At 41.5% G+C, this 24,064-nt stretch overlaps 1 protein-coding gene and 1 long non-coding RNA gene across 7 annotated transcripts in view; one reads left to right on the top strand and one right to left on the bottom strand.

Moving 5' to 3' along the window:
* The window catches only part of HSD11B1L (hydroxysteroid 11-beta dehydrogenase 1 like), a 148,946-nt gene that overhangs the window by 76,301 nt on the left and 48,581 nt on the right, over positions 1–24,064 (top strand). For all 6 annotated transcript variants that reach the window (XM_056518074.1, XM_056518077.1, XM_056518075.1 and 3 more), the window contains one exon: positions 12,908–13,019. In XM_056518074.1, the coding sequence (XP_056374049.1) occupies positions 12,908–13,019 (112 nt within the window). The remainder of the gene's footprint in view (positions 1–12,907; positions 13,020–24,064) is intronic.
* Positions 1,700–20,511, bottom strand: LOC130269101 (uncharacterized). The gene is made up of 3 exons (XR_008843549.1): positions 20,417–20,511; positions 3,840–3,899; positions 1,700–2,381 (listed from the first exon to the last, which is right to left on the bottom strand). It is a non-coding gene; the product is annotated as an uncharacterized LOC130269101 (long non-coding RNA).

Here is a 24,064-nt window from a genome sequence, read left to right as displayed (position 1 = left end):
GGGGCTTCCTAAATATTACATGCCCTCAAAAACCATTTCAGAAAAACTCACTCTCCAAAATCCCATTGTCTCTCCTTCCCTTCTGAGCCCTCTACTGCGCTCGCCAAACACTTCACATACACATATGAGATATTTCCTTACTCGAGAGAAATTGGGTTACAAATTTTGGAGGGCTTTTTCTCCTATAACCCCTTATAAAAATTCAAAAACTGGGTTTACAAGAACATGCGAGTGTAAAAAATTAAAGGGGTAGTCCAGTGGTGAAAAACTTATCCCCTATCCTAAGGATAGGGGATGAGTTTGAGATCGCGGGGGGTCCGACCGCTGGGGCCCCCTGCGATCTCTCTGTACGGGGCCCCGGCTCTCCGCCGAGATAGCGGGTGTCGACCCCCGCACAAGGCGGCGGCCGACACGCCCCCTCAATACATCTCAATGGCAGAGCCGGAGATTGCCGAAGGCAGCGCTTCGGCTCTGCCATAGAGTTGTATTGAGGGGGCGTGCCGGCCGCCGCTTCGTGCGGAGGTCGACACGCCCCCTTCCCGCGGGCTGTCGGGGCTCCGTACAGGAGATCGCGGGGGGCCCCAGGGGTCGGACCCCCCGCGATCTGCAACTTATCCCCTATCCTTAAGATAGGGGATAAGTTGTAAACCACTGAATCACCACTGGACTACTCCTTTAAGATTTTGAATTCTCTCCTCTCCTTCACTTTGCTGCTATTCCTGTGAAACACCTAAAGTGTTAACACACTTTCTGAATGTAATTTTGAATACTTTGAGGGGTGCAGTTTTTATAATGGGGTATTTCTAATATGAAGGCCCTTCAAATCCACTTCAAAACTGAACTGGTCCCTGAAAAATTCAGATTTAGAAATTTTTTTGAAAAATTAGAAAATTGCTGCTGAACTTTGAAGCCCTCTGATTTCTTCCAAAAGTAAAAACATGTCAACTTTATGATGCAAACATAAAGTAGACATATTGTATATGTGAATCAATATATAATTTATTTGGAATGTCTATTTTCCTTACAAGCAGAGAGCTTAAAAATTAGAAAAATGCTAAATTTTACATTTTTTAATCACATTTTTGAATTTTTCACCTAGAAATGATGCAAGTATCGATGAAAATTTACCACTAACATAAATTAGAATGTCACGAAAGAACTGTCTCGGAATCAAATTTATAAGTAAATTGACACTGGTCAAATGTGCAAAAAATTCTCCCGTCCTTAGGGTTAAAATGGGCTCCGTCCCCAAGGGGTTAAAGGGGTATTCCAGTGAAAAACTTTTTTTCATATCAATTGGCTCCAAAAAGTTAAACAGATTTGTAAATTGCTTTTATTAAAAAATCTTAATCCTACAAGTACTTATCAGCTGCTGAAGTTTAGTTGTTCTTTTCTGTCTGACAACAGTGCTCTCTGCTGACACCACTGTCTGTCTCAGAAACTGTCCAGAGTAGCAGCGAATCCCCATAGAAAACCTCTCCTGCTCTGGACAGTTCCTGAGACAGACAGATGTCAGCATAGAGCACTGTTGTCAGACAGAAAAGAACTGCTCAACTTCAGCAGCTGATAAGTACTGGTAAGATTAAGATTTTTGAATAGAAGTAATTTACAAATCTTTTTAACTTTCTGGAGCCAGTTGATATAAAAAATGTTTTCACTGGAATACCCCTTTAAGACCAAGCATTTTTCTGTTTTTTGCACTTTCGTTTTTTCCTCCTTACCTTTTAAAAATCCTAACCCTTTCAATTTTTCACCTAAAAGTCCATATGATGGGTAATTTTTGGCGCCACCAATACTACTTTGTTATCACATCAGTCATTTTACCCAAAAATCTACAGCAAAACAGGAAAAAAAAATCATTGTGCGACAAAATTGAAGAAAAAACACAATTTTGTAAGTTTTGGGGGCTTCCGTTTCTACGCAGTGCTTTTTTCGGCAAAAATTATACTCTTTATTTTGTAGGTCCATAAGATTAAAATGATACCCCACTAATAAAGGTTTGATTTTGTCATACTTTTAGAAAAAAAAAAAAAATCACACAGTATATACTCTAGTGTTAGCCATTCCGAATTTAAGCCGAGGCCCCTAATTGACTCTACTATAAGCCTAGGGTGGGAAATACATCATCGGGGGGAAATACATGGCATCATCCAGACCACAGTCATTAACACCCCCCTCGTCATCATCCCCCCCTTCATCATCACCGCCTGTCAATCCCTTCGTCATCATCCAGACCCCCCTTTTGTTTTCTACTCGCCTCCCCAGTTATTGCTTTCTCGGTGGGAAGGAAGGGTGAGCTGGTCCGGGCCGTCCATCTTCGGCCATCTATGCTGCAGGGACCATTCGGTGGGGAGGGTTAGTCGTTCCGGGCTGTTCATTTTCTGGAATTTGGGAAAAGTTAATGTGTGTTTTTAAATTTATTTATTTTTTATTTTATTTTTTTACACACTTTTAGTCCCTTTAAGGGACTTTTAGGAGGAATAATTTGATTCCTAATACAGATCAATGTGGTTTCGTAACACAGGACCACCAGGGATGGGATAAAGGCACCTTTAGACGACGCTGTCAGCTTTGGTTAATAGTTAATAGCCGGCCGTGGCGATCACTGCATGTCTGCTATTAACGCCAGCCCCTAGCTACAGGAATCTGCTGGGGACCGGCCGGTATGACGCGGGCTCTAGTCGGGAGCCCGCGTCATACCCCGTTAACTGCTCATGGACGAGCATAGATGTCCATGGTCGTTAACAGGTTAAGGGCTCAGGGTAGAAATTACACATATTGGGGGAGATTTATCAAAACCTGTGCAAAGGAAAAGTTGCCCATGGCAACCAATCAAATTGCTTCTTTCATTTTGCAGAGGCCTTGTTAAAAATGAAAGAAGAAAGCTGATTGGTTGCTATGGGCAACTGGGCAACTTTTCCTCTGGACAGGTTTTGATACATCTCCCCCATTATCTTTATTCTGTAGGTCCATACTGTTAGAAAGGTACCCAATTTATTTGTTTTATTTAGTTTTACTTAGAACTTTTTGTACAAAAATTTACATGTTTAAAATTGTTCTCTCCTGACCCCTGTAACTTTTATATTTTTCTCATGTACAGGTATGTGTGATGGCTCATTTTTTGCGCTGTGATCTGTAGTTTTTATCAGTACCATATATTTTTTTTTTTATAGGACTTTTTGATCACTTTGTATACATTTTTTAGGGTATACGAAGTGACCAAAAATACACAATTCTGGACTTTGGTATTTTATTATGTATACGCCATTAGCCGTGTGGTTTAATTAATATTGTATTATTTGTTTGCCGCGATACCACATGTTTGTTAATTTTTGTTCACATCTCTTTTAAATGGGAAAAGGGTGTGTGATTCAAACTTTAATTAGAGAGGGAGTTCAATCTTTTATTAATCCCTTCATAGCCCAGCAATTGATTTTTTATGGCTCCTCACATTCTGAGACCCATACCTTTTTTATTTGTCCACTGACAAAGTTGTAGGGATTACTTTTTTGTGTGTGGGGCAAGTTGTACTTTTCAAAACTAAAAATCTGGGAGCTCTACATTGACAGAAAAGACCCAAAACCAAGGATTCTGTGTTACACACTACCCTGTGCCCAATTAAACTAAGATGGAAAAAATATATGGAAACAGTTCTTCTAGGTAATGGGGGCAATAGAGATAGAATAGTAGAACATTTGAGAGTGAGAATCAGATATAGAACAACAATGTATTGCTTAATTATAAATAATTTTATTGCTTAATTATAGAACATTGAGAGTGAGAATCAGATATATAACATAATTTATTGTTCAAAGACAAAAAAGTAAGAGGTCACTCACCTATTCCCATGAACAAAATCACGATCCCTCACTGGTCCAGGTGCTGTCATGGCGTTGCTGCTGCAAACAAGGTAGACAAAGAAACAGTCTTCACTCACTCAGGAGCATTAGATTCTATTCACTTCTGGACACCAGCATGTGTAAAATACAAAAGCTTTTCTTTCTTTCTTCAATATAAAAACATGATAGGGGTACAAATTGTGGTGGTTATATATTTAAAAAAATAAAATAAAAAAATAAACGCCATGTTTCAGCAAACAAAAGCCTTTTTCAAGGTCCTCACTGGGAGAAAATATTCAGCCGAATAAATATACACCTTGTAACAGAAACCCCTCTCCATTAGCACATCCCTTCCCAATTTGGAACTTGCCATAACCCTTCATTTGCTGACTTGTAATGAACACTGCCACTGGCAATAGAAGTTCATAGACGTCTTAGTATACGCAAACACTGGTTACTTGCAGGAATATGTTGCCCATTGCAACCTTTGAATGCTTATAAAATATAAAACCCACTTGACGTTTCCTTTTATTACAAGTTAGCAAATGGGGGCTATAACAATGCAAAAAAAGTAAAAAAAAAAAAAAAAAAAAGGTTAATAAAGATCATTTAACCCCTTCCCTAATAAAAGTTTGAATCACCCCCCTTTTCCAATAAAAAAAAAAAAAAAAAAACGGTGTAAGTAAAAATAAACATATGATATCGCCACATGCGGAAATGTCCGAAATATAAAAATATATTAGCGTATATGTATCGTATTTTTGGTCACTTTTTAGATCATGAAAAAATTAGTAAAAAGTCAGATCAATACAAAAATGGTACCGCTAAAAACTTCAGATCATGGCGCAAAAAATTAGAAGATGAAAATTTTAAACGTATAAATTTTCCTGCATGTAGTTATGATTTTTTCCAGAAATACGACAAAATCAAACCTTTAAAAGTACTGAAAAATGCACTGCATAGAAACGGAAGCCCCCAAAAGTTACAAAATGGCGTATTTTTTTTGGTTCAATTTTGTCGCACTCTGATTTTTTTTTCCATTTTGCTGTAGAGTGTTGGGCAAAACTTTTTTAAAGGTAAGGAGGAAAAAATGAAAGTGCAAAAACGGAAAAAAGCTCAGTCCTTAAGGGTTTAAAAAAATATGTAAACAAAAATAAACGTGGTATCGCCACGTGCGTAAATGTCCGAACTTTGGAAATAAAGCATTAATTAAATTGCACGGCAAGCAAGCAAGCACCTCCAAAATTACTTATTTTTGGTCACTTAGTATACTTTAAAAAAAAATGTATAAAAAGCCATCAAAAAGTCCCATCAAAACAAAAATGGTACTGATAAAAATTAGAGATCACGGAGCAAAAAATGAGTCCTCACACATCCCCATATACAGAAAACTAAAAAAGCTATAGGGGTCAAAAGAGGACCTGTACTAATTTTGTAACAGAGGTAAAACAAAATCAAACCAATATAAGGCCTTTTTCACACTCTGCTCCATGCTGGGAGCTATAGTACCTGCATTAATAGACAGATCGCAGTGGGTGTAACTCCTGACACCCCTGTGATCCTCCTGTATAATGTATAGATACGGGCGGCTGCTCTTCTATGGTCCCTGCACTGCCGTATATATACATATTCCTAGAGCTGGGATTGGCTGGAACCATCTGACCAATCACAGCTCTCTGCGGGAAATCTGAATATGTGTATATATACAGCAGTGCAGGGGACCATAGAAGAGCGGCCACATCTATACATTATACAGGAGGATCGCAATGGACCCGGCGATCTTTCAATTAGTACAGGTAACTACTACTCCTATCATGGAACAGTGTGTTCCATGCTGGGAGTAGTAGTACTACCTAAAAAATGTTTAAAAAAAATAAAAGTAAACACACACACACTAAATTTTTTATTATTGTCGGCTACATTTTTAGTGCCCTACCCGCCCACATAAATTGATCCCTGTTTAAAAATTAATTAAAATTTTGTTATAAAAAAAGATAAATTTCATTAAATACAATTTTTTCCATCACTACTGTATCTTTTTTTATCATCATTTTTGAATGGTACCCTACTAAATTTGAATAAAAAAGGTATCTCGAGGGGGGCGTGGCCTGGCTGCCATGGTGGATGGCTGTTAGTTAGTTAAGCTCTGTCTCCTCAGCTCCTTTCAGCGACTAATTTCAGCATTTATCACCAAGATCACCCAATCCTTTTCTCATATCTGAGCTCCTGAACACCTCTGGACCATGCCAGCCCGAAAGAAAAGACATGGCAGACAGGAGAAACTCTCTGCTTTTAACTTTTCCCGGACCACAAGGGGAACACAAGATGGCGAGGAACAGCCTCATTCACCTACTTCTGCCTCCCAGCCTGCACAGCAGAGATCCTCCACATTACTGTGTCCTCCACACAGATCTACTTCAGACCCAGCTCTACACACTCGGTCCCCACCTGGATCAGAACAGCCTGGCTCTCCTGGACCCTCTCTTTCCTCAGCTCACAGTGCTGCAGATTTAATCTCTAACAGTGTGGCTGCCCCGGCACTGAAGGCAGGCTGGGGATCGCAGACAAGTACACCTTCTCAAAGCCCTGCAAAGCAGAGACCTAGACTGGACACTTCCCCCTCTACTTCAGAGGTATGTGATTGGGACACTGTGCCTAAGTCCCCTGCAAAGATATCGCCTGAGTTAGACAACATAGCTGTCTCTAACACATCTCTCACTGACTCTGCCATGAAAGGAATGCTGCAGGCCCTCCATAAAACATTCCTAGCTGACATCCAGAGCATTGTTGCACCACTTAACTCCTCAGTGTCTGATTTGTCTAGCAGGATGGTTCATGTAGAGTCTAAATTTGAAGAATTCTCCACCTCACATAATGAGCTTATTGACTCACATAATGACATGATAGATGATGTGGCAGCACTAAAAGCTAAAGTGGCTGACCTAGAGGACAGAAGCCGCAGAAATAACATTAAACTCCGAGGTGTTCCTGAAACAGTGCTTCCAGCTAACATTCCTGAATATGTAAGGTCCCTCATCAAAGCTACTCTTCCTTCTTGCTCCATCCAAGAATTAGAAGTGGACCGCGCCCACAGGATCCCGCGTCCAAAGTTTTTGGATGATAGTGTACCCAGAGACATCCTAGCCAGAGTTCACTTTTTCACAGTAAAAGAAAAACTTATGGAATATTCTAGGAAAAACGGGGGTCTCCCAGCTCCATTCCATAAGGTCTCCATCTATGCAGACCTCTCGGCAACTACACTGCAGGCTCGCAGGGAGCTACAACCAATCACAACCACATTGCGGTCTGCGAAAATTGCCTATAGATGGGGCTTCCCTGTCCGCCTGCTGGTGAAAAGAGGTGACTCCATTCATGTAATCAAGTCACTGTCAGAAGGTCAAGCCCTGCTTTCCTCCTGGAACATGGAACTCACTCCAACCGGACAGACTCGCTCACTTTCTTCCCCCGCCCAAGCTAAACGGCAATGAGTGTGTTTTTCTCAATAACTGGTGATATGTTTCCATATGCCTGTTCTTGTAACTTTTTTCTTTAACAGGAGCTGGACTGCTGCCGCCTCCACCTAGGCTTCAGTGCGAACTTTCACCCCCCTGTTCTGATTGGCTTCAGTCGGGTCGGTTCGGTGGTCCACTCGCCTGAGGCTTCGGGCGGGATTGTTCACCCTCTCAGACCCGCTGACTCCACCAAGATGAGTGGTGTTTTGTTTTTATTATACTGTTTCTCACCCTCTCTGTCATATTGTTGTACAGATTTTCTCTTTTTATCCCCCTCCCCTTCACCCCCTCCATTCTCTGCTGTACTACCTGTATTCATTAAGAGAGCACGTGCTAGCTGGGAGGCGTGCTCTCTTCCCTGTTCTATACAATGTTTATTGTGTTATCTACTGAACAAATACTCGCATTATGGTTATAAATATAGTTAGTTTGAATACGAACGGTCTAAATGTGCCCCATAAGCGCTCTCATTTTTGGAGAGAAGTCCTTGCCCTTAAATGTGATGTAATATGCGCACAAGAGACTCATTTACTTAGCACGGACGCTCATAGACTACGTCACCCAGCTTTTACACATACTTTTCATTCTCACCACGACTCCAAGTCTAGAGGTGTATTTGTAGGTATTAGAAACACTGTATCGTTTGAGTTGGTACATGTAGAGACAGACGCCAAGGGTAGATTTATCATACTTTACTGCTCTATTAACTCCTTGCCAATCACATTAGTTTCTCTATATGCGCCCAACACGGGACAAATTAGGTTTCTGAACTCCCTTCTTAGGCGTTGCCATAAGCGTAAATGGGGCTCCCTTGTTTTATGTGGGGACTTTAATACAGTGATGCACCCATCAGCTGACTCCACCTCTCACTCACGTGTCCCCTCCATTTCATTGTCCCCTTGGGCTTGGGAACATGATTTATATGATGTCTGGCGGTTACATCACGACTCAGCTAGCGATTACACGCACTTATCTGCAGTGCATAATACTTACTCTAGGTTGGACATGTTCCTCGTGGACAGACAGCTACTCCAGTCAATTCGACAAACCGACATAGGCAGGATCTCATGGTCAGATCATGCCCCAGTCTCTCTTTCATTAGCAGATTCTGTGTCATCGCCACCTACATATATGTGGCGTATCAGTCAATTTCTTCTGTCCCACGGGGAGTATTCCCAACGTCTCTTGCGAGATATCAAAGATTATTTCCTACTAAACAGCGATCCTGAGATCAGCCCGGTCACTGTATGGAACTGCCATAAGGCAGTTGTCCGAGGTATGTGCATCAAATATTGCTCCATACTTAAAAAACGAAAAGATCAGCAACTCAGTAGCTTACTGACTCAAATAGAAACTTTAGAAAAGGCTAACAAATCGACTCCCTCGGAACCCATGGCTGCTCAATTACTGTCCCTTAGAAGAGACCTTCGCTGCCTTATGCTGGCTACATATGAGAAGGCCCTTAGGAAGTCTAATGCAAGATATTATGCCCAAGACAATAAATCTGGCAAACTTCTAGCCAACCGCCTTAAATCTCGCCAACTAAAATCTAAGATCCCTTTACTTGTCCACCCAACCACAGCCAAACGTCTTTACACCCCTAAAGATATTGCAGACGGTTTTAAAACATTTTATGCCAGCCTTTATAACTTAAACTCCACTATACCAGAACCCCCTAACGCCACTGATGCGGTTCAATCCTATCTAAATAGATTAAATCTTCCTTCCCTCAACCCCACTCAACTTTCCGCCCTCAATGACCCTATCTCTGTCTCAGAAATTCAAAAGGTGATTCGCTCTATCCCCTCTGGCAAAGCCCCGGGACCCGACGGTTTTGATAGCTCTTACTATAAAGTTTACAGTAATGCCTTAGCCCCCTCTCTAGCCTCCTTCTGCATGACTGCTTTTACAACTGGTACCCTCCCCAAAGAAAACTTACAGGCCCTCATCACCACACTCCCTAAACCAGGTAAATCCTCAGATGTACCACAGAACTTCAGACCCATCTCCCTATTGAATCAGGACATTAAAATATTAGCCAAACTCCTAGCCACCCGGATTGCTACTACCCTGCCTAGTCTTGTTGGCTCCGACCAATCTGGCTTCATAACTGGACGCCAAACTTCGGACAATACCAGAAGACTTATACATATATTTCATCAGATTGAGTCTCATAAAACTCCCGCGGTGGTCCTGGCGCTCGACGCAGAAAAAGCGTTCGATCGTCTCAAATGGTCTTATGCTTTTGCGGTTCTGAAACGACTGGGCTTCGCAGGACATATTTTGTCTGCAATCTCAGCTTTATATTCTGGACCTACAGCTAGGGTGTTGGTCAATGGCACTCTCTCTGATGAATTCGAGATAACTAATGGTTCCCGTCAGGGTTGCCCGCTTTCACCCCTCATCTACATTCTCTCTATAGAACCATTAGCTCAAGCCATCCGTCTAGATAATAGAATATCGGGCATACCTATTGGCCCTACGCCCCACACCATCTCGCTGTATGCGGACGATGTGGTCCTTACCTTAGGAGATCCGTCGTCCTCCCTACCCGCAGTCTTAGATAACATAACGGAATTCGGTGCCCTATCCTATTATAAGCTCAATACCCTGAAGACCCAAGCATTGCCTCTTAATCTCCCCGCTAGGATATTATCCAAATTAAAAACCACACATCAATTTGATTGGCGGTCCTCGCATATTGATTACCTGGGTACCCACATTTCATACCCTACGGACACGTTATACAAGTTTAACTATGATCCTCTACTCACCTCCCTCTCTATGGAAGCTAATCACCTTTCGCGCCATGACATATCATGGACTGGTAGGATTTCCACGTTTAAAATGTTTCTCCTCCCCAAACTTCTTTACCTTTTCCGCACACTGCCTATCCCTCTTCCTAATTCCTTCTTTGTCAAAGCCCAACGTATCCTGTCCAACTTTGTTTGGGCAGAGAAAAAGCCTAGATTAGCAGCATCCCTTTTACTACGCTCCAAACTGGCGGGAGGCCTGGGCATCCCTAATATACAGGGTTATTATATTGCCACTCTTGTGGCACAACTTAAGCATTGGTGGTCATCGGACAACCCGTTCCCCTGGTTACTCATTGAGCGTCAAGCTGTTTCCCCATGTACGTTACAGGACTTACTACTTTTTCCTATTTGGAAGCTGCCCCCACCCAACGTTTCCAACCCAGTTATTTCAGCCTCCTTCTCTGCATGGCGTACCTTCCTTAATAAACTAAATTGTCCTTGGACATTAGGACCCCATGATATACCCCTATCGGTAATCCAATCCCATCTAATTGACATCCCTCTCCACAACTGGATAACTCAAGGCATCACACACGCGGGACTTCTTTATAGACAAAATGTGCTCCTTCCCTTTGACATCATCCAGGGTCTATATAACATACACAAATCTGACTTTTACAAATATCTTAGAATCCGCCACTTCCTCTCTAGTCTGACAACACCCTCGATAGGCCTGCACACACAAGTCTTGAAATATTTTCAATCCACAGGCAAAGGCCTCCGGCCACTTTACACTATGCTCATGGATTCAGACAATTTGGTCAAAAGTTACCCACTACGATTGTGGGATAGGGATTTAGATAGATCCATTGAACTACCAGACTGGCAAAGGTCCCTCCGTAGTGCGAATAGGGCCCTACAATGCTCTTCGTACTTAGAATCTTACTATAAAACGGTCCTCCGCTGGTATTTCACTCCAGACAAAATTTCGCTAGCTTACCCAAACTCTTCTCCGCTGTGCTGGCGTGGTTGCGGTCAGAAAGGCTCATTATACCACATTTTATGGTCCTGCCCCCTTATATCACATTTCTGGAACGCTTGTAAACAGCTTTTATTCTCCATCCTCCCATATCGCTTCCCATGGTCCCCGGACTTGGTCCTATTATTTCTGAATATAGATAAAATACTCCCACAACATAGAGACTTTTTTTGCATTTTTTGCATCACAGCCAAGGTACTCCTTACTAGCTTCTGGAAAACTGCGGCCACGCCATCACTAGACTCACTAATAGGTAAGCTTAACACTACTTATTCCTATGAGAAAATAATTGCTATGGGATCTCAGAGACTGAAACACCTCTCTGCTAGATGGGCAGTCTGGCTTACATCCACACATTGCAAGGATATTTGATTTGACGATGAATCAATACCCATACTTCATTTAATAAAGCTCCTCATTATACCAACTCATTAACATTCCCCATCTGATTACATCTTTATATGGGCACAAGACCGTTCTCCGTAAGTACACCATTCCAGACCTACACTCATTTCCATTAGTACAGGTATTACACACTTGATTTTTATATTGCACAACACCTACTTGTCCTCCCTTTGGTTTACCCCATTGATTTTGTTGAGTTCTATGTTATCATTTTTCTATGACAGCTGCGCCTGTCCCACTGTTTAATTTCTGCCGTTATCTATAAGACAGCTGCGCCTGTCTCGATGCTTGTTTATCTCGATACTAATTCTGTGTCACTTGAACGAAAATTTCTTAATAATAAAAAAGTATTGAACGTAAAAAAGGTATCTCGATCACTTTTTTGGATCACTAAAGTCCAAAAGAGAATAAAAACCGCCTGAAAAAACACCAAAGTTAAAACCCACATGGCGTTTTTCTTGGCTTTTTTCACTTCCATAGACTTCTATGGGAGAAAAACGCCAAGATTTTCCTGCAAAAACGCCAAAGTCTCGACAAGAGGTCGTTTTTTACAAACTGCCAAGGAGCCCAAAAACGCCAAAAGGATTAAAAAAAATGCCATACGGAAAAACGCCAAGTGGATTTGAAATTTTGCAGTTTATTATTGACTTGCAGCTAACATCTGGCCGCAGCGTTTTTTCACAAAAAAAAGCCATGCGGCAGAATGGGCGTTATTATTGGCGTTTATGTAAAAAAAAAAAGTGGAAACCTAGCCTAATACTGAGTTTTCCATAGGGGCTTCTTCTCTTCATGTTCTTTGTCGCGTTTTTAGTTCATTATCACAGTTGATTTGAAAACGTGTTTCTGCCTCAAATCATCAGTTTCTAGTTTTTCAGAATGCTCATGTCATGGCTCTTTGTAGGTAGATCCATGCTGCAGCTAGAGCGGTAGTCTCTATAAGACCGCTATTTTCCAGATTCTTGTTATTTCATTTAACTATGTCATAAATTATATGATAAAAAGCCTTTTAGATCCAGTGACAAACATTTACAATGTTACCTATGTCATAAACAAAATGACACGACCAACCCAATGACTTGTTCATTATGTCTATTATGTGCTATGACCCTGATCTAAAAAGAAGGTGACTATTTTGTTTTAAAGCATTACTATCATTTCTAAGAACTTCTGACACGTCAGTTTATGTTGTGATCCACTGGACTAGCATAAATTACTTATTTCCCTCCTAAGAAAACCATTGGGTTTGATACAACATTATGGTTATTTTCATTAGAAGAATAAAATAAAAATGGCTTTGGCTTTATGTATTTCATATTAACATAAACTTATCTGACAGTAACCTCTGCTTGATCATAGGTGAGAAGTAAGTGCCTGGAGCTTGGGGCAAAGAGCGTATCTCTGGTCGTTGCTGACATGGGAGTACCAGAGGATCGGGAGAAAGTTATGGAAAAAACTATTACTGATCTGGGTGAGAGATGGGAGGGCAAGCGAAATGTAAAATCCATCACATGCTAAATTCAGTTTGTTCCATGTCACAATGGATATTGGGAAATTAGTAATGACTAATGTTAGCAGTTATGACTTTGAAAATAATATTAGATAGAAACGTTCATGGGTTGAATCAGTTCCTAGATTGAAAAACATTGTTCTGTTTGCAGGTTTCATAATAGAGGCATATTCTTTAACCAATTATTGAACTATGGCCTAGATTTATAAAAATGTGTGGGATTTACCCACAGCAACCAGTCACAGCTCAGCTTTCCTATGTTAACAAGCTTTGGTAAAGTCAAAGCTGAGCTGTGATTGGTTGCTGTGGGCAAATAATTTTTTTCATAAATCTGGGCCTATGACTTTTAAAAGTTGCTGTGCAAAAACAAGGCATGTGTGCTGTTGCCCTGCATCTTGGGTAGAATCTAGACTTTGATTTTAGATGCTGGGAACCAAGAGGTTGGTTAGCTAAAGTAATAAAAAACAGTCAGCTGTGTTGTACATACGAGGCATATAAACCGTATTCTATTTCCCTTTAAAGCTCATAAAATTTGGTTATACTATTTAAAGCTAAATAACATAACTAGAACAAATTAGGAACAAGTGATCTACATCACTTACAATTTTACTTCCACAGTATTAAAAAGCTTTCAGATTTCCAAACAATTAAAATGTTTCAAAATGCCGCACCAGCTACATCTATTTTTGCTCTAGTTCTGTTTCTGTGCCACTTACAAAGGAAACAGTTATAGCAGTTCCTAGATGTGTGTTTATGAAAAACTGTGCCACTGTAACAAATAAAAGAAACACATAAAAGGGGTACTCCGCTGAATTTTTTTTCTTTAAATCAACTGGTGCCAAAAAGTTAAACAGATTTATAAATTACTTCTATTAAAAAAATCTTAATCCTTTCAGTACTTATCAGCTGCTGTGTACTACAGAGGAAGTTCTTTTCTTTTTTGATTTCCTTTCTGTCTGACCACAGTGCTTTCTGCTGACACCTCTGTCCATGCCAGGAACTGTCCAGAGCAGGAGAGGTTTGCTATAGCGATTTGCTCCTACTCTGGACAGTTCCTAAAATGGACAGAGGTGTCAGCAGAGAGCACTGTGGTCAGACAGAAAGGAAATCCAAAAAGAAAAGAACTTCCGGTGGAGCAAATAGCAGTTGATAAGTAATGGAAGGATTAAGATTTTTTTAATAGTAAGTAATAGTTAATAATTAAGTAATTTACAAATCTGTTTCACTTTCTGCCACCCGTTGATTTAAAGAAAAATGTTTTCCAGCAGAATACCTCTTTAACCCCTTAATGATCAGAAAGTTTTTAGATGTTGGTATATGGTGATTTAACAAAGTTATATTTGCATTTTCAGTGACATAAACTAGAATATAAAGGAATATTTTTATTTTACCCTATCCAGCTCTGGATTGGGACAACAGGCCTATAGTGACTTAGTAACAATACAAAAAGTAAAAAAAAAAAATGGATGTCTTCTGACTGTAGGGTCACGACCATTCATGGGTCACAACACTACCCCATTTACTTGAATTAGCTACAATGCAGTATGCAGTGTAATATGGCGATCTTTAGCCACATGACTTGTCGCAGTGAGCCTGTAGTTGTAGCCTAAAGCAAAGGTTCTTCAGCACCTGGTTCCACAACTGTAAACTTTAAATATTTTTCATAAAAATGTTTAATTAGATGTCCTCAAATCTGCAGCTGCAAATTCCAACCAAAATCCACCACGGATAGTTCACAGCAAGGAAAAAGCACAAGGCAGTTTTTTGTGACAACCATGGCAGCCTGTAGCAATGGAGTGCCAATAACACTGATCAATGCTGTTCAGTAGAGCAGCATTGTTCAGTGTTTGCGATCATAGGACTGCAAGTAATAGTCGCCTATGGGGGACTAAAGAAATAGTGAAAAAAATGTTAAATATAAATAAATAAAAGTGAATAAACCCTTTCCCTAATAAAATTTTAATTCACCCCCTTTTCCCATTTTTAAAATAAAATGTAAATAAAAATTAACATAAACACATTGGCATTGCCGTGTAAATGTCCGAACTATTAAAATATAACATTCGTTAAACTTCATGGTCAATGGCGTAAATGTAAAAAAAAAAAAAAATTATAATGATACCCAAGTTCAGAATTGCATATTTTTGGTCACTTCATATACCAGAAAAAAAATGATAAAAAGTAATAAAAATGTTCCATCAAAACAGTACCAATAAAAACTACAGATCACGATGCAAAAAATGAACCCTCATACATCCCAGTATACAGAAAAATAATTATAAGGACTGTTTTAAGCTGTTAACGACTAAGGATGTGTATACACATCCTTGTGCCGTTAAAAGTGTATGGTGTGGGCCATACCGGCCGGCCTCCAGCTGATTCTTGTAGCTGGGGGACTGCCGTTAATAGTAGACAGCCGGCTATTAACTCTTTAGATCGCAGCTGTCAACGCTGACAGCGGAGTCTAAAGGGACCTTTGAACACTCCCTTGGGAGCAATCCACTTGTGAGCTAACTGGAGGGCTTACCTCTCCTCCACCGCTGGTCCTGGCTCTGAGATTGATAAAGCCTGGCTGGACCAGGCTTTATCAATCAAGCGCAGAGCACACAGATCAATGTAGTTCTATGGAACTACATTGATCTGTATGAGGAATCTAATGATTCATCTTAAAAGTCCTTAAGTGTAAAAAAAAGTTTAATAAAAGTTTAAAAAACACCCTTTAACCCCTTCCATATTAAATCACCCCCCTTTTCCCAAATTCCATATTAAAAATATATAAACATAATAAAAATAAACATGTGGTATTGCATAAATGTAAAAACTATAAAAATGTAATGTTAATTAAACCGCACTCTCAATGGCGTACACGTAAAAAATTCCAAACTCCAAAATTGCGTATTTTTGGTCACTTTGCACAGCCTAGATTTTTTTTATAAAAAGCGATAAAGTCCCATCAAAGCAAAAATAGTACCGATAAGAACTTCAGATCAAGGTGCAAAAAAATTTCTCATACATCCCTGTATATGGAAAAATAAAAAAGTTATAGGGGTCGGAAGATGACAATATTACACTTACAAATTTTGGTACATGCAGTTATAAATTTTAGTAAAATAAAATAAAACCTATATAAATAAGTTATTCTTGTAACTGTATGGACCTACAGAATAAAGATATTTTATGTGGACCTTAAAGGGGTTATCCACCATAAGGTGATTTTAATACGTACCTGGCAGGCAGTAATGGACATGCTTAGGAAGGATCTGCGCTTGTCTTGGGGCTAATTGGCTATGTTGTGAGATTACCATAACACTGTGGATAGCTTTTTGTGAACTGGTATTTCCTGTTTGATTTTTCTTTTTTTGACTACAAATCCCGCAATTCCATTTTCCTCCCTCCCACACATCCGCCACCCCACCCATTGAAACATAAATGAGCTGCATCCATTCAAAAGACCTGTGGTTTTCAATCAGGGTGCCTACAGCTGTTGGCATTAGTTGCAGACTGATCTCTATCCCACCAAGGGATCGCTCCACCCATTGAAGCAGACAGGCTCCCTGTCATCAGCTGACAAGCGAGTCAGGTCTCGGCTGCATTGCAAGCTGGGAAAAATCTGAGACAACAGTCATTTTGTATGCTGGTAAAAATAAATATTGAAGTTAAAATCACAGAAAAATTGTGAGAAAACTGTCACACACAGGTACAAACACTATATTATGAACTACACTAACTTTACAGCCCCTGTAGCATAGTCAAATAAAAAAAAAACTGGAATACCCCTTTAAGGGGTTAAACATACAAATTTTCGTACAAAAAGTAGTGAAATAAAACAAAACATATTTAAGTTGTTTACCATTTTAATCATATGGACCTAGGAAATAAAGATAATGCGTGATTTTTACCGAAAAGTGTACTGCGTAGAAACAGAATCCCCCAAAAAGTTGCAAAATGGCATGTTTTTTTTTTTCCATTTTCACCCCACAAATAAAAATTTTGTTTGTTTTACTGTAGATATTGTGGTAAAATAAGTGATGTCATTAAAAAGTACAATTGGTGGAGCAAAAACTAACAAGCCCTCATATGTGTCTGTAGGTGGAAAATGTAAAGTGTTATGGCTCTTAGAAGGCAAGGAGAAAAAAACTAAAGTGCAAAAATGAAAAATATATATAATGTATATGTATACATATACAGTGGTCCCTCAAGTTACAATATTAATTGGTTCCCGGGGACCATTGTATGTTGAAACCATTGTTGAGACCGTAACTCTATGGGAACCTGGTAATTGGTTCTGAAGCCCCAAAATGTCATCCAAAAATAGGAAAAAGTGAGGATTAAACAAAAATAAGTAGATAACTAATACAGATAAAGCAAGTCCTTACATATAAAAGTAAGAAAGAGGTGCTGGGAGCTGTAATCACTGTCTATGTAGAGGACAGGAACTTCTTCAGGGTCCTGTACACTACACACAATGTCCTAAAAAAGTAATATGGAGCCGCCCCCACTTGGTGTTCAAAGGAGCAGCTAACTGTGGCACAGGTAAAGAGTAGCTCAGAACATGTAATACCTCCCTGTACTGTAGGGAGTGCTACCAGACAGGAATTCAGTGCATATGCTGCAGTAATACAGGGGTTTTACCAGTGAATGCCCCTTCTAATTCATCAGTTCTTCCAGCCATAGACACGTTTCGCATTGTATGTTGAGTCTGGTTTCAAGTTACAATGGTCCAGAAAAGACCATTGTATGTTGAAACTATTGTATGTTGAGGCCATTGTAAGTTGATGGATCACTGTACACACACACACACACATTATATATAGATATATATATATATATATATATATATATATATATATATATATATATATAATATATATATACTGTATTACTTATATGCAATCCTCTTAAAGGGGTACTCCAGCCCTAGACATCTTTTACCATATCCAAAGGATCAGGGCCGGATTAAGAGCATCATGGGCCTGGTGCTGAAGTTTTTGGTGGGCCTAAAGATGACACGACACAACAGCTGGTTTGCGGCTATTTGTGGGTTTTAGTGCAATGTCATTTACTTACATTATGTGCAAACAGCATGATACACAGAATGTGACGTAGGTAGGTATTTCATTGCGTTGTTGGCTGGCTAGATAGGTAGCTGGGTCGGTTGTAAGCTTGCTGGGTAAGTAGTTAGGTAAGTAGCTAGCTAGGTAGTCATGTAGGTAGCTAGCCAGGTACGTAGATAGGCAGGTAGGTTGCTAGCTAGCTAGCTATAATCCTTATCAGAGCCATTTTTACACATCAATGGGCCCAGTGCAAGACTGTAGAGGAATAGTGGTGCAGTTGCCCATAACAACCAATCAGATCGCTTCTTGCCTTTTGAGAAATGAAAGAAGCGATCTGATTGGTTGCTATGGGCAACTGCACCACTCTTCCTCTGCACAGGGAATCTGTTTATAGGCCTGTATGCTTATAATAGTTGATCTATTATAACCAGGGCCAGATTAAGGCTGCCTGGAAGACGGAGCACTTCATTATGTTGGTACAGTTCCCCACATTAGGTGCAGTATAGTTCCCCACATTAGGTGCAGTATAGTTCCCCACATTAGGTGCAGTATAGTTCCCCACATTAGGTGCAGTATAGTTCCCCCACATTAGGTGCAGTATAGTTCCCCCACATTAGGTGCAGTATAGTTCCCCCACATTAGGTGCAGTATAGTTCCCCCACATTAGGTGCCGTACAGTTCCCCCACATTAGGTGCCGTACAGTTCCCCCACATTAGGTGCAGTACAGTTCCCCCACATTAGGTGCAGTACAGTTCCCCCACATTAGGTGCAGTACAGTTCCCCCACATTAGGTGCAGAATAGTTCCCCCACATTAGGTGCAGTACAGTTCCCCCACATTAGGTGCAGTATAGTTCCCCCACAGACATACAGCCTCCAGCCATATACAGTGTATGGCTGGAGGCTGTATGCCTGTTTACTGCCCCAGTGTTCCGACCACCGCTCCTACGGTCCGGGGACCCCGGTGACTGGGGTCCCGATCTACTGCTATGGCCTATGGGCCATAGCAGTAGGTTCCGGGACCGGAGGTCGGAACACTGAAGATGAAGAGCCGCTGTTCACTTACTATGCGCGCGCGTCCTCCTCGATGCTCCGCTTAGCTTTACTCCTATGGGAGTGACGCGGGGGCCGCCGCAGAGATGTAACCGCTGGGACATCCTTGTGTCCTGAAAAGATTTTTCGGGACACAGGGATGTCCCGAATGGGACGGGGGCCCCCTGCGGGCACAGGACATCTTATGGCTGGCCCTCTTTATCTGTAAATATAGCTGCCACGGGCTTCCCGTGCTATTCACTGGGCCTATTTTAACATAGGGGCCTGGAGCGGCAGCTCCATCCGCCCCTACGTTAATCCGGCCCTGTAAAGGATACGGGATAAGATGTCTGACAGTGGTTAATAAATACATAAATAAGAACAGTCTGAGTTTCTTAAATCCCAATGCCTCTCTTAAAGAGGTACTCCACCCCTAGACATCTTATCCCCGTTCCGAAGGATAGGGGATAAAATGTCTGATCGTGGGGGGTCCCGGTGCTGGGGACCCCTCGGATCTTGGCTACAGCACCCCGCTGTCATTACTGCACAGAGCAAACTCGCTCTTGGCTTAATGACGAGCGATACAGGGGCCAGAGCATCATGACGTCACGGCCCGCCCCTCGAGGCGTCATGGCCCGCCCCCTTAATGCAAGTCTATGGGAGGGGGTGTAGACTTGTATTGAGAAGGCGGGCCGATATGTCATGAGGGGCAGGGCCATGACGTCACAATGCTCCGGCCCCTGTATCGCTCGTCATTACGCACAAAGTGAGTTTGCTCTGTGCAGTAATGACAGCGGGATGCTGTAGCCCTTTGGATAGGGGATAAGATGTCTAGGGGCGGAGTACCCCTTTAAGAGAGGCATTGGGATTTATGCAACTCAGACTGTTCTTATTTATGTATTTATTAACCACTGTAATGTAATGGCTGTCAATATTACATTTTATTTAGGTCGTAAGGAATAATGTTTTTTATCTATACCTAGTCTTGTGATAGGGCTTCTACTTAAGTGTTGTTGTGATTATACTTTTACCTATTTTTGTATTTATTCTTTTGACCTTATTATATCACTATGGGGGAGATTTATCAAAACCTGTCCAGAGGAAAAGTTGCCCATAGGAACCAATCAGATCGCTTCTTTCATTTTTTTACAAGGCCTCTGCAAAATGAAAGAAGCAATCTGATTGGTTGCTATGGGCAACTGGGCAACTTTTCCTTTGCATAGTTTTTGATAAATCTCCCCATAGTGTTACAAACTACAGCTGATCATCCTACCGTTTGATTGCCTCGCGGCTTATTCTGGTGCTGCAATGAGTCTCCCGCTCTGCTCATATGATCAGCTGTTTCTGACACAGCATACGTACATAGGGGGAGATTCATCAAAACCAGTGTAGAGGAAGAGTGGTGCAGTTGCCCATAGTAACCAATCAGATCGCTTCTTTCATTTTTAACAAGGCCTTTGAAAAATGAAAGAAGCAATATGATTGGTTGCTATGGGCAACTGCACCACTGTTCCTCTACACTGGTTTTGAGGAATCTCCCCCATAGTGTATGACTGATTGAGTTATTCAGGTTCATTCACAACTGCCATTCTTAATATTTGTACAGCTCTGCTTTCTATACAGCTGTGCAAAGGTTCTTTGTGTCATGCTTAAAATACATTGCTTTTCCCATATTTTCCCTGTATATTGTCTGTTTTGGGTGTTTCTAGTTCTATTTTGTATTCATTTAATAGTCTTCGTTGTTTACGCATTGAGGGGGAGATTTATCATTTCATTTAGAGCATTTTTTTTGTCTATGTTCAGGCGCAAGCAGCATATTTTGAGACTTTTATCGGCCTTTTGATATAGACAGTTTTACTCTTTTTGCATACCCGTAGAACTTTTTCTTTATGACCATTGCAGTGGTCAAGTATTTATCTTTTGCGACTTTTGTCAAAAGTCTCTATTTTGTGCGCAAAGGTAAATTTTTAGGCGCAAAGCTACACCACCTGCCAGTAGGCGTGAGAAAAATTTCTACCTTCCACAATTCAACCTTTAACCCCTTCCCGCAGAATCCCGTCTATAGATGGCGAATTGCGCAGGTCCTTCGCGCATTTCGCCGTCTATAGACAGCATTCAGTTAACCTGGCGATGCGCGGCATCGCACGGGTTAACTAGCAGAAGTCCCGCTGTTACCAGCGGGGGACAACTTCTGCTAGCCCCCCCAGGACCAGGGATGGACCAATATCGATTTTTTAGGGCCAATACCGATAATCTGTGACCTTTCAGGCCAATAGCCGATAACTTATACCGATATTACGGTATAAGTTATCGGCTATTTCATCCCACCCGGCCCCGCAGAAGCCGCTGCAGATCAATGATTTAAAGCGGGCGCCAGAGACTGCCGCCACCGCCTGCTTCTCTCCCCCTGCCTGTGCTGGGGTCCTCCCTAGTCCAACCACCACCACCTCCACTGCCCCATTGCCTCCCCAATCCCCGGTTTTATAATTACCTGTTCCCAGGGTCCGCGCTACTTCTGCCTCCGGCGGCGTCCTGAGCTGTCACTGTGCGCACTGACGGTGACGTCGCGTTGAGGACATCACTTGTCATTGCGCTGCGCAGCGCGCAGGACGCTGCAGGAGCCAGGAGTAGCGTGGGCCCCGGGAACAGGTAATTATAAAACCGGGGATGGAGGAGGCAATGGGGTAGCGGTGGCGGTGGCGGCAGCAGTGAAGATTGTCACTAATCTTCCCTGTTGCTTCTAGGAGTTTCAAAACTACAACTCCCAGCATGCCGACATGCTGGGAGTTATAGTTTTGCAACATCTGGAGGGCCACAGTTTGGAGACCACTGTGCAGTGGTCTCCAATCTGTGCTCTTTCAGATGTTGCAAAACTAGAACTCTCAGCATGCCCAGACAGTCCAGGCATGCTGGGAGTTGTAGTTCTGTGACATCTGGTCCTGCAGATATTACCGAACTACTACTTCCAGCATGCCTGGGCAGTCTGGGCATGCTTGGAGTTGAATTTTTGCAACATCTGGAGGGCCACAGTTTCAAGACCACTACACAGTGGTCCCCAATCTGTTCTCCTCCAGTTGTTGCAAAACTATAACTCCCAGTATGCACTGACAGACGATGCATGCTGGGAGTTTTAGTTTTGCAACAGCTGGAGGCACACGGGTTGGGAAACACTGAGTTCGTTATGTAACGAACTCTGTGTTTTGCAACCAGTGTGCCTCCAGCTGTTGCATTACTAAAACCCCCAGCATGCATGGACAGCCAAAGGGCATGCTGAAAGTTATAGTAGTGTGCCTCCAGCTGTTGCATAACTACAAGTCCCAGCATGCCCTTCTGTCACTGCATGCTGAGAATTGTAGTTTTGCAACAGCACAAGTACTTGCCAGTGCATGGCCAGTATTTTTTGGCACTTTCGCATACCAACGCTCAACCCGTGGCGTACCCCTATGGGTACGTGTACCACGGGTTTAGAACACAGGCCTCTGGTTGTTGGTCTGACTCTTGCTAGTCAAAGTATAGACAAAAAAAAGTGGAAATCTTGATAAATCTCCCCCTAAATGCCTTATGAAAACCCCGGTATGTAAGAAGTGCTTTGATGGATGTTCCTTTTTATATTTGAATCATTTACTCTGTTGATGTTTGTGTAGGGGCCAGGGGAGCCATGAGGCTACTGACCCTGGAAAAATATATTTTTTTCTTTTTTGTTTATAATTCTTTTATTTTTTTTAAATTTTTTTATTTAAAGAAATAACACAACCATCCCTACACAGATAGGGATAAAGAATAACAGGCTATGGGGACAAACTGTGGGAAAAGCCAATAGAAAACACATTGCCACCATCACTAAGCGGTCCAACATAGAATAATATGGAGTAAGTGCCAAAGGCACAACAAAGAAAAAGTCAGGATTAAGGAAGAGGAGAAAGAAAGAGTAGAGGGGAGAGGAAATAGGGTGAAGGAATGGTGAAACAAAGGAAAACATAGACACTCAGACCAGCGACAACAGTCATGGAGGAACCAGAGAGAAGGAATGGAGAAACCCCAAACAGTCCTGGAACAGAGGTTTAGTTACGCAACAAGGCGCAATATTCCGTTGTCTCCTGAAAGACAACCAATTGAAAAGTGATCTGTGTCATGATGGAGGTGAGCTGTAAGCTCCTAAATGCGATGTACATCCACAAATTTAATGACCCACAGTCACAACGAGGGGGTTTTTGGGGCTTCCACAGAGCCGAGATACCCGCTTTTGCTGCATTTACCAGGTGAGATAGAACTGACGAGTGGTAGGATGAGATTGGTATGTCAGAGAAGTGAAGGAGAAAGAAGGCAGGGGTGAAAAGTAAAACATGGTCGGTAAAGGACAAGGCCAGTTTCCAAACCTTTCTTCAAAACTTGGAAAGCAACAGACAGACCCAACATGGTATAGACCCCAGAGGGCATGTGGTGTGTGTCATGCCAGACCCAGAGCAGAGTAACTCAAAGAGAGAAGCTGAGAGTAGCAAAGAAAGAAAGCTGGCAAAAGTTCTATCCAAAGTATGCAATTGTTCCATTTAGGCTCTGAGACACCCTGCACTGCGCTCCAATATAGTAATGTAACTTGCACAAGAATTTTAGTAGATTTACTGAGTAAGGCTGCATTCACACCACATTTTTGCAATACAGTTCCCGTATCAGGTTTTCTCAAAACCTGACTAAACTGTATCAAAACGTGTGTACAAATTTTAATCCGTATACAGTTAAAAACCGTATACAGTTTGAAAACTGACATCCGGTTGCATCCGTTTTTTAAGAAAAAAACATATACGTTTTTAACTTTTCACTCCATTTTGAATAAAGTTTTACTTGTTTGATTGATATTCCAAGAAACAAAACTGTGCAAAGTCAAAAACCGTATGGTGAAAACCGGATGGAACTGTATGCACAT

The sequence above is a fragment of the Hyla sarda genome, chromosome 1, assembly GCF_029499605.1.
Source record: "Hyla sarda isolate aHylSar1 chromosome 1, aHylSar1.hap1, whole genome shotgun sequence".
NCBI lineage: Eukaryota > Metazoa > Chordata > Amphibia > Anura > Hylidae > Hyla > Hyla sarda.
The sequence above is the reverse complement of the archived record's forward strand: the minus strand, read 5'-3'. Positions and strand labels throughout refer to the sequence as shown.